We start from the raw sequence: 11,897 nt of genomic DNA, 5'->3' as shown, positions 1-11,897 counted from the left end.
AGCTTGACTAGTTTACCCTCAATATCAGATCTTCTTTATGTCTCCAAACCAAAATATCATGCCGTTTCCTTCTTGAAAGCTTTTATGTGTGCTGTTCTTTCTCACTGGCACTCTCCCCTGCTGTCCATGACTCTGTCAGCATACTTATGTCCATCCTCTGGCTTCAGCTTTAGTCACTGCCCTGGAGGACACCCGATCCCCATCAGCTCACCTGGCTGCATTATATTCCCTTCCTAAAGCTTACATTTTCTGTGCCAAGCACATGTATCCTACACTTGTCTTCTCTGTTGGGCTGTACACCTCTCTGCAGTAGGGACTATGCTTGTCTGTGGAGCTTTACAGCTGCAGCATTTAGCGAAGATCCTGCCATCCCTGAATGAGTGGGTTTGTGTTAAGAATTGACATCTGAACAGCTTATGATGGATTCGTGCATTGAACTGTACACACACACACACACACACACACACACACACACGGAGCTTATCAAAAGGGTAAGAATTGTTGAACAATCAACCAAGATCATTCTCTGATGGTTCCCCAGGTCTTCTTTCATTAAACAGACTGTTCATTAATTACTTTTGACACCTTTGAAGGCATTTTTTAAAAAAGCTTTATGACAGTTATACAGGACACTGAGATATTGATGATTAATAAAACATAGTTCTTGGGACTGGGGACAGGGCTCAGAGGATAATGCACTTACTCTACAAGCATGAGGACCAGGGTTCAGACCCCAGTACCCACCTAAAAGTCAGGCACCTGTAATCCCGAGGAGGCCCGGACAGGGGATCCCTGGAACAAGCTGGCTAGCTTTACTAGCTAGAATTGGTAGAGTTCTGGGTTCAGAAAGAGACCCTGCCTCAATAAATAAAGTGAAAAATGATGGGGGAAGACATCAGCCATCAACTTTGGGCATCCATACACATATACACATGTGCCCACACATGGGAACACACATACACATATAAATGCATACCACATGTACACAGGTTAAAAAAAGGACATAGCTCGTGTTTTCAGTAAGCAAATCAGATACAGGATATGCATGGTCCTAAGACCTGTGTACAAAAGATGTTAGTGTTATTGAACTTGGGGGTCACAGCCTGAGCCCCAAGTCAGGTTCAACCACCTGTCCCCAACAAACCAAGTGAAAGAGCCAAATTAATAGTGGAAAGCAGAAAAAAGATTTATTGAATGTGGTCACACTGGGAAGAGGGACAAAGAGATCTAGAAAACCCTGAAGTCCTTTGGGGGGGGGGTCTTAAATGAAATTAAAGTTTAAATAGGAAATGTACACCTGAGCAGACTGGGAAGAGGGACAAAGAGATCTAGAAAACCCTGAAGTCCTTTGGGGGGGTGGGTCTTAAATGAAATTAAAGTTTAAATAGGAAATGTACACCTGAGCAATTGGGGTCAAGGTGTAGTCCTGCCCACCCACCATTGACCCTTGTCTGGACTTCAGTCTTATCCTCTATGGTGTTCTGATAAACTGTTAGAACCATGTGAACTCTCCAGAAGTCAAGTTCCCCCTTTGGCTGGCACTTTTTCTTCTCCCAGAATGAGATTCCTGGGGGGAAATTCCCATTTCTTTGGGGCCCATTGTTTCAATAGTCTGATAGTCAGATTGAGAGACACAGTGCCTGTTTAGAATATCTTCATTTCTGCCAGGTCAGCTACATTAGCCACTTTTAACTCTGGAAGGATTAAGCTGTAGAACCAAAATCATGGACAGGTAGAAACCTTATAGTGGAGCACTGTAATGATAATGGGGCAAATTTCTTTTAAAGTGGTTATAAAGATTGATTTATCAATATTGCTCTGGAATGGAAAGAGCACATCTTAAGGAAGGCAGCACCAACTCCAGCTCATCCACAATAAACCTCTTACTCAGTATGACAACAATATAAATTGCTTTTTATTTAAATGACAAAATTCAGACACTTCTCAAAATAATGTTCTAAAATACACAGCTTACCGTTAAGGTGTAGTATTTTGAGTACTTTCATGAGTGGACCTGTTTCTTTAACATATTCTGAATAATAATAAAAATTATACTCTAATTGATAGATTTTTGTTAAATGGCCTATTTTTAAAAGTAATTGTTTTGATAGAAAATGAGGCTTGCTAGAGTTACTACTTATGTATTATGCTTCTATTTTCCCCCAAGTTCAGAGAGGGAAGGAAAGGCAAGCCATGGGGAAAACAAAAATGACGAACACTGTTATTTTGCAGAAAGTCTAACGGATTGGGAAGAACTCATGCTTTGTACATACCGTGCTTCAGAAGTCTCTTGAGTCTTTCAGACATGGCAGGTCTGACAACCTGTTCACCTGTGCAGGAGAAGCATTCCTAAGGGGAGCTGGGCGGGGGAAGCTGACCCAGGATGCCTGTCAGCAGTTGGTCATTTTGACCAACTATGGCAACAAATGTTCACATTTAAGTTTATTCACCTTAGATTCATATGTGTCAGTATCTGACAATACTGTCATAAATGAAAATCAGAGATGACAGGAATTCAAATGGAAAATGTATCCGCTTTCATCTTTGGTATGTAGATGTTTCAGAGATTCATAGAATTTTGGGACCACGATGGTGAGGTTAAGTGTGGAGACTCACTATATGCAAGCCTGCATGCAGAGGTACGGGGAGCCAGCTGCTTGTCCTGATCCCTCATGCTCTTCAGAAGGAAGTTCCTTCCTGCAGGGAGACAGTGCAGTTGGATGCCACGGGGTCCAGAGTTGGGAACACAGAGGGCTTTTTTTTTTTTTTTTCATTTCTGATTAGATTAGATGTGAGATCCTTGTTCACTTCTTATTAGATGTGAGACCACAAACCAGCTACTTAACTTGTCTATACACACGTTTCTTTACTGGGAAAACGTGGCTCCAACAGCAATTCCTCATCATATGATTGTAATAAACCAAGTAATAGCCATCACATACTTAGGACAGTGTCTGGCATGTAAGTGGGCATACCACCTTAGCACATCACATGCTGCCTTCCTGCGTGCTGGGAACGAGCCACTTCACTGCCCACTCAGAGGCAGGTACCAGTCTTGATCCTTAGCAGGTGCTCTTCCTACAGGCATTGTGCCTGTCCTTTCTAGGTTAAGGATGATTTATTTCACTGACAAGACCTAGTGCTGGCACATGAATAAACCAAGACCAATGTTATATCTGTCAGAGATAAGCAAGCAGAAAATGTGGTGGCATGGAGAGGGTGATAAGCCCCAAGGTTAGGGTGCCCACTTATGATTCCATAAAACCACACAACACAGATTCTAAGAGTGATATAGTCACTCCAACCTGAGTAATAGATTGCTTTATCATCTACCAATGTCACACATCTGGCCTCTACATGTCAAGGTACCTGTATGAAGAGAGAGAGGAACTGGAAAGAGCAAGGAGTCATGGGCTCCAATGGGGAGTAAGTCACTTCACAGTCAGGTGGAGGGTGAGGGGTTCCAATGAGGTAGGCTCCGCTGTTTCTCAGCCTCTCCCATCACTGGGCAACTTCGCGTTAAAATGCTTTCTCAAATATAATCATTGTTATCTAATGGCCTTCTCTCTATCCTATGGAGACACAGTGAATAGAATCATTTACTTATCTTTTCTACATGAGTCTTTTAAGGACTTGAAGCCATCTTTCCTGTCTTGCATCCTTGCCTAGGAACATAAACTTGTGTGTCTACTTTGCTTCGAGTCTTCACTTTTAAGACGTCCTGCTTACACCATCCAACAAACCTCCTCTAACAGCATTCTCTGTTCTATCCTTCTCTTATTCCTCCATGTGTGTGGTATCTTTTCTCTGAGGTTCAAGGAAGGCCAAAATGTCCAAACAATCCTCATGGATACATGGGATACAGTTCTAGGATGGAATTGGTGGTTGCTGTTCTGCTCGATGCACAAAGCTGCAAGAGGGTTGATCTGTCCTTCAGGAATGGGGCCCCAGTCATCTGCTGCGCTATCAGAAGGCTGTACCAGCCAGCGTCTCCCAAAAGTAGGAGGGACATGCTTACTGTGGAGGATGGAAGGTGTTCCTTAGCTTAGGTATTTATTTCTTTTTTCTACATTTATATTTTTGGTCTTTTTGAGACAGGGTCTTCCTGCAGCCACAACTAGCTATGTAGACTATGTAGACCAGGCTGGCCTTGATCTCAGAGATCTTCTTGCATCTGCCTTCCATATGCTAGGATTAAAGGCATGTGATGTTTATTTCTTACTAACTCTATCTGTCCACTTTTCTACTTAGAACATTGTAAAGTCTGTTGGAAGCATTACCTTGTCTCAGTTCTGCAAAGGAAATTGAACAACCTTTGGTTTATGCCCTGGTGGCCACACTGATAAGGAAGTAGCTTCTTCTGGAACCCCAGGGTACTGGTAGCAAGGTGATTCAAAATACAGAAGCCAGGGGCAGGTGCAATTCAGGGTTGTGTTTGATGAGGGCATGGATTCAATTTGTTATTTTTCTAATTCTCTATTACTAGGCTTTCAGAAGTAAGTTCAAATGCAAATTACCTCTCGGAAGGAGCAAAAGTCTGGCTTCTGAGGAACACTGGAGGTTGTCAAAATCACATTGCCTTCCACATGGGAGTAGCCAGGACGCTCAAACAGAATGGTCATCCCAAATGAGATAATCCTATGGAAATGGCCTTCGGAGGCAATTCAGGCATGCCTGCTATTCATTCCCATGTGCCACTAATACCCTCATCCTTCAGTGTCCTTGAAGTGTGCCCGTTGCTACGTGAAGTGTGATTTTTGACTTGTCTGAAAGAAGCTGTTAAGCTTCTCTGGAGAGATGCAATGCTATTATAGCAAAAACCCCTCCTTTCTGGGTAGATTCATGAAGTGCCTGAGAGGCGGCTGCCTTAAGGAGCGCCAGGAGGAAGGAACGCGTCACTGAGAAATAGAAGGTGAGTTGGTATACTTGGTGAATACCAAATGTTTCCTTGACTTTCTACATCCCAGAAGATGTTAAGGAATGAAGCTGGACACTTCCTGAGGAGGTCCTTTAACCTCTAAGAAACCTTCAGTATTCATTTCATAGTGAGACACATTTAACCTAATGGAGGTAGTAAACGTTCCATAGAAAACATATGCTGTGATTTCGAGGACATTTTAACTCACTTCCTTTTTCACAGAGATTTTTTTTTTTAAGGTTTGTTTTCTCCAAGTCAGCAATCCTTTATCTTGGGGAGAGGCTGCAGAAGGAGGAGAGGATAACCGACACAAGCTATAATTCAGGAAGGAGATACAAGGAAGGTCAGGCAGGACAGAATGATGTGCGAGATCACGTTAGAAATTTTTTTTTTTAAGGTTTGTTTTCTCCAAGTCAGCAATCCTTTATCTTGGGGAGAGGCTGCAGAAGGAGGAGAGGATAACCGACACAAGCTATAATTCAGGAAGGAGATACAAGGAAGGTCAGGCAGGACAGAATGATGTGCGAGATCACGTTAGAAATATCACCAGATTCCTTTGGGAGTTATAAAGGTGCCTTAATTCTAGTCCTTGCCAAGCATCCTGTAATAGTATGACAAGATTTTATTTATTATCACAATCAAATTGGACTCTTACAGTCTGGGTAGGCCACAGATGTGGGATGTCAGCCATGGCTCTCACAATCACCAGAGTGGCTCTTATGAGGTCATTAAGGAAAAGAAGGGATTCAAGATGAGGCCCTCCAAAGAGAATGTCATTTTCTTCAGGCTGTAGAGGCACCTGTTTGCTTTTATTACACAACTAGCAGTTTTGCACTGAAAAGGGCCAGGCATTTGTATCTGAATCAAGGGAAGGAAATAATTTTTCCATTTTAAATGAAGCTTCCCTAATGGGTTGGATGTTTTAGTTATAAAGGGTATTTGTTGAATAATTTTGGTCTTAAAGAAAAGAACTGACAAACATATTGAGGCTTGAAAGGAAATAATTACAATATATGTAAACATTTCTATATACCAATACAGTCATACAATAGTATTTACTTTATAGATGCTAATGCATTAAACATGCAAATTATCAAATACGGTTACTCTTGTTTAATGTTTAAAAATTTATGTGTTTGTGTATTGTGTGTGTGCTGTGTGTGCAAGTGCCCAGGGCGGACAGGAGTGGGTATCAGATCCCCTAGAGCTGGAGTTACAGGCGGCTGTGAGTTGATATGGAGGCTGGGATCTGAATTCTTAGTTGATGAGCCATGTCTCTAGCCCAAATCTTCTGTTTTGTGATGTAGAGATTGCCTTATTCCATCAGAGTCAGCCCTGTGTGAGAAAGCACATGTTGAAGAGGCAACATTCACTGGAATACACATATTTGAGACTCTAGATCTGGTCTCAAGAAATAATTTATGAGATTACTTATTTCAATGGGTTTAATTATTTTATTGTAGTTTCTGACATAAAGGGCTCATATCTGAATAATATTCACACCTACTCAGATTATATTAAGATCAGATAGTTTCTCACTGGAAACTCAGTTTTAACATTCATTTTAGTAAAGCATAGTTAGAAAATGAGGAGAAAAAGGAAATTTTTAGAAATAGGTCCAAATATAACATAGAGTAAGAATGCCAAGAGAAAAGTGTAAAATCTCAACCTTTAAATACTGTCAAAAAAAGTCAAGAAACATAATACTAAAATACTTTCAAAGACTGTTGCAGAAGCCTGTGGATAATCTGCCCCAAGACATAATCCAGAAATTTGGTTTCTAATTCTTTTATTCAGTAGGCCTTTAAAAATTAGATTTCAATGAGAAATCCATATTAATGCAGCTCTGTGGGAACATGGAACATGTTGGTAATATTAATTGCAAGATGCAATATCTGGAACTTTCAAAACACTTCTAAAAATTACATTATTTATTTATCTAGTATGGGTGAGTATGTGTGCAATGCAGAGGTCAAAAGACAACTTTTACCATGTGGGCTCTGGTATCTTGGTGGCAGGCACTTTTGCTTGTCATATTGCTGGCCCTCAAAACACTTTTGTGCAGTGATTGGGTTTCAAAATGGAAAACAAGAAGAAAAAGAAAACCTAAATCTATCATTTAAAAATATTTTATTATTTTTTATTTTATGTGTATGAGTGTATCGCCTGCATGAAATGCAGTGTCTGTGGAGATCAGAAGAGGGGGTCAGATCCCGTGGAACTAGAGTTATAGACAGCTGTTAGCTGCCATGTAGTTGCTGGGAACCAGACCCTGGTCCTCTGCAAGTGCTGCCACTGCTCTTAACCGCTTCAGCCCACCTAAACCTATCATTTTAAGTTTGTTGAAAAAGACCAAGATTTCTTTTAAGTTCTTGAAAACACTTAACAAAAGTCTACAGAAAAGAAATTCACTAAAACATAATTACTGAATAGGAGGAAAAGGTGTCTACAGTTAAACTCTAGTTGGACACACTGGTTTTTTTGCGCCACCTCAATCCCTTGCGCCCACTATTAACACTCTCCTTATACCCACTATTAAGGTTAAAGGTGTTTGTAAGAATAAGGAGCGTTCATGGGTTAAAGCTCTATCATTTTCATTTTATGGAGAGATTTGGATTGACTCCTGCAGTGCCGTCCAAGCTCAGTGGTTCTTTGGCAAAACCACCTGTTTTGCTCAACAGCAGCTCTTAGAACAAAATGCTCGAACAATTTGGCCCTAGGACATATTTTAAGAACACTCCTGCCTGGCAAGGGCATGTAATAGCTACCGTTTAACAATTCACCAGACAAAAATGAATGCTGCTGGGCAACTGCCAACTACAATTCCTGAACCTTAAAACTTTGAGCAGTTTTGATATATTTTGTTCAACTATTCAGATATATATTAAACTTTATACCTAATGAGATTCCTTTATTATACTTATTTTGAATGCTTGAAAAGGCTTGTTAGCAGTAGGTCTTTGCTTTTGAACAAATCAACAATCAGCTGTCTGTGTTCCAGAAAAATTCATTTTACCACTGTGAGAAAAGGTAAGATAATCTGCCTGCAACTGGCCTGGGTAGAACTTCATCGTCAAGGGCATGAGTTCTGTAAGATGCCAGTTATGTACTCTATTAGAGTTAGGCGGAGAAGTAGAATCAATAGATTTTATATAGAGACAAGTAGGAACAAACTTACCATAAGGGATGGGCTTGGGAAACTGAGCGTGTAGTTCTAGTCCAGGCTAAGGTGCCTGAACAAGAGAGGGGCTGATGTTTCAGGACAGAAGACCATGGACGGCCCAGTTCAAGCAGAAAGAAATTTGCCCTTCATTTTTTGTTTGTGCCCTGAACCATATTAGATGGTGCCCATTACATTGGGAAGCGTCATCATTATTCAGTTGCTATCAGTATAACCTCTTTGAAAAGGCTCTCACAGACCTACCTAGAAATGATATTTTATCAGCTATCTGAGGAATCTTTTCTCAGTTGACATAAAAAATTAACTATCATTACTACTAATTCAACACTTTCTTTAGAAATCAAACCATGAGATCTGTCCTCAAAGGACACTCACCACTATAGTTTTCATGTGTAGTTTGCTAAAGGAATATTATGAACATTAAAACTCTAATTGGAGCTGGAGAGATGGCTCAGCGGTTAAGAACACTGTTCTTGCAGAAGACCTGGGTTCAAATCCCAGCACCCACATGACAGCTAACAACTGTCTGTAACTCCAGTTCCAGGGGATCCGACAGCCTCTTCTGTCCTCTGTGGCACTGTATGACTCAGGTGCACTTCCCTACATGCAGGCAATACACTCATACACATAAAATTAAAAAAAAAATTCTTAAAGTCTAATCATTCCCATAGCCCTTGGTTAAAGGGATATATATATAAGAAATACTTCCAACAGAGTCATCTTTGAGTTGGCACTCTCAACTTGAGCTGTCTTCTCCATCACTCTGGGCTCTTCTATCCAGGCTTGCTCAGAATTGGTTCTTGTCATCCAGGGAGAGAGAGTGCTGGGACTATACTGTTCGGATCAGCCATTGCTGATACTTGCCTGCCTTGGGCTCTTGGTCTTCTTGCTTCAAGGTTGTCTGTCAGCTCTTGCAGACATGCTCTGGGGCCAGCGTGTTCCATTTCTGTATTTCCCTGCCTTCCTCTGCCCTTGGGAGCCTGTGTCATCCTGATTTTCTTTTACTTGCCAGCTTCTCCCCTGTGGCTGCTCAAGTATCCAGTGTTTTCCTATACCTGTATGTTCAACCTATCTGGTTTAATTTTCCTTTTTGAGAAGTCTAAGACTTGGCAAAATCATGTTAGGAGATAGAATTCTTCCATTTGGCATCTTTCCTAATCAAAACAATTCTGACTGCTTAAGTGTATACATGTCCTTCTCTTTCCCTGATTTTTAAAATTTGTTTTCAGGAAAATAGCTGCAACGGGAGGGCATACTGCATGCTCCACGCTGTGGGACCAAATTCATTCCTACATTGGCTGTGATGAACACTTCTCTGATGCCTATGAACAGGGCTTGGTTCATAGTTCGAATTAATTAGTTTTATTAACTTTGAGCTGAAAGGAGGGGGCAGCTTAAACAAGGAAATAAAAAGCAGTAGACCTCACCACACTAGTTCCATATAACTGCTTCTTAACTGACAGTTACAGAGCACGTACTCAGCACAGGTAATAAAGCAAAAGGGATGCTGAGACAGCATAGCCAAGCCTGTATCCAGCTCACCACAGAACCTGTGCAAAAGAAAGACACATTTTTTTTAGTGCAAGTAGCAAGTTTATTTTCTTTGATATGGAATTAACAAAGGAATGATGTCAAAATGAGGTACTATTGCAACATTTGCATACGGAAACTTTCCTTGAAACACTCATTCAGATTGTTAAAATTATTGATTGTCAGCTTAAAGAAACTGAAACTCTAAAGTTTGCGCATACAATTAAAATTCATTTCTTGGAATGTTTCAAAATAGTAATTTTATTCAGAGTCATAATTACTGAGGGGAAAATGTTCTTTCGTTAGCCAGGAGTTTGGGGCAGTACTGTAACACAGTGTATGTACCTACTTTATAAGAAAGCTCATGCATTTTGCAAAGAAAGTGCATCGTTCCTACTGTAGCAGTTTTGGAAATATGCTCAGTTGCATTCTGGGGTCAAGTTAACATGAATCAACAATGATGATGAGCTTGCTGGTCATTTCAGCTCTGATATAGTTACCTATTTCTGATGTTATATACTGGGATATAACAAATATGGAATGCATATGGACAGGTAGCAAGTCTTCATGCTAATGATCTTTCATTAATTAGTGATGAAGCAGCAAAAATTACAATGACTTAGAAAGATGGTATTTTCTTAAGGACACATGAACACATGGCCACCAACCTGTTTTCTGAAGCAACATCTACGATTTAATCAGCAGATATTGACTAGATGAACACCAGGAGACAAAGAGACAGGCATTAAAGCCCATTACAGTCTTGAATAAGCCAACGCTTCAAGTACAGAGAAAAAGCATTGCAATCATGTATTTAGCATTTTTTATATATATATATCATAATTTAAAACTCTATAAAGTCACTTATATAAAAGCAAGTTTTCAAGTGTTACAGCTGAAAGCATGGCTTTGTGTTTGGTTTAATCATTTTTTTTACCAGTTTAATTTATAAAGCTCGTAATCTTGCCAGCAGGGCTTCAACTTCGGAAACTGATTCGCTTTTAGAAACAGAGCCAAGAAGTTCCATTTCCTTTTTTCTCTTGCTTTCTACATTGCAGGCTTCCTTCTTTTCAACTGCCTTGATCCTCCCGGTAGACGTACGAGTGTCTAGATTATAATTAAGCTCCTTGGCGACTGCAGTCCTTGTGGAGCTGCAATTGATATTGTAGTGTGGACGTGACCCTTCTGTCAACTGCACTTTCTGATTTTCTACAGTAAAGAAGAAAGAAACATAAAACCTGTCAGTGTTTATAACAAGGCCTGGGCACATTATGAAACATAAATTTAATTCTCAATGAATAAGTCCTCTTAGATAGACTAAAAAACAGCCAGTAGAAATGTAAATTTAAAAATAAACATGTAGAGCTTAGGAATCAATGAAAATATAATAGAAAACAATGCTTATTTCCTTCTTCCTTTATGTTCAAACACCAGATACTAGGTTATTATCAGACTTTTGTCCCCCATTTCTTTCAAGATTTGGGTCAAACACCACTTAAACAGAGAGGCCTTCCTAACCGTAACATAGAACTTATGCTCGTCATTATGTCATTATGCTATTTCTGTCCCCTCATCGAACTCACAACCACCACATACACCACTATCTGTTTACTTGTCCACTCTGTGTCTTTTCATGATAATTTGTGCTCCAAGGCAGCAGGGACATGATTATAAATAGTCCTGTGGTTTCAGTGCATAGAATGGTCCTGGGGTAAACTAAGCACTCAGGGAGTTCATTTGAGTAAATAAATCACCTGCACAGACTATAACCCAACAGAAAGTTGAGACTCAGATTTTCTTTCTGAACAATAGCAAGGAAGGAAGATTCTCAAAAAAAAATAAATAAATAAATAAAAGCAAGAAAGTTTCCTTAAAGGAAATAATGAACTCGTTAGGCAAACCGTACTTCCTAACAAAGCAGAATTTTATCATAATGAAATTGTCTAGGACATCTGCATACACATACTTGCACACATATAGGCAGATACTGGTAAGTGATGATGACTGTGACTCGGTAACAGGCCAAATGGTGCTGGCCAATTAACTTCCCTAAAGAGACATATATTTTCTTCTAATTGACGCACACTGCACACCCTTATGAGGGACTCACTCATAGAGCAACACCTTTAAAAAAAAAGAGATAGCCTCAGTATTCATGTAACCTTGAACAGGACTTGAAAATGGCTTCAACAAACTTGGCATGACATTTAAAGTTTTTTGGTTATTCGCTGAGAGATGTTCCATTATCCCAATAGTAATGACTTTGGA

The 11,897-nt window shown here is 40.0% G+C and overlaps 1 protein-coding gene across 3 annotated transcripts in view; it reads right to left on the bottom strand.

Annotated features, from left to right (window-relative positions):
- Positions 1–9,674: 9,674 nt before the first annotated feature.
- The window catches only part of Diaph3 (diaphanous related formin 3), a 545,702-nt gene continuing 543,479 nt past the window's right edge, over positions 9,675–11,897 (bottom strand). For 2 of the 3 annotated variants that reach the window (XM_008822916.2, XM_008822917.2), the window contains one exon: positions 9,675–10,838. In XM_008822916.2, the coding sequence (XP_008821138.1) occupies positions 10,576–10,838 (263 nt within the window). In that variant the 3' untranslated portion in view covers positions 9,675–10,575. The remainder of the gene's footprint in view (positions 10,839–11,897) is intronic. The other variant, XM_029558567.1, reaches the window with a different exon arrangement.

Source organism: Nannospalax galili, unplaced genomic scaffold, assembly GCF_000622305.1.
Source record: "Nannospalax galili isolate Female #2095 unplaced genomic scaffold, S.galili_v1.0 scaffold308, whole genome shotgun sequence".
Lineage (NCBI taxonomy): Eukaryota > Metazoa > Chordata > Mammalia > Rodentia > Spalacidae > Nannospalax > Nannospalax galili.
Note: the sequence above shows the minus strand (reverse complement) of the source record. Positions and strands in the feature narration are given on the sequence as shown.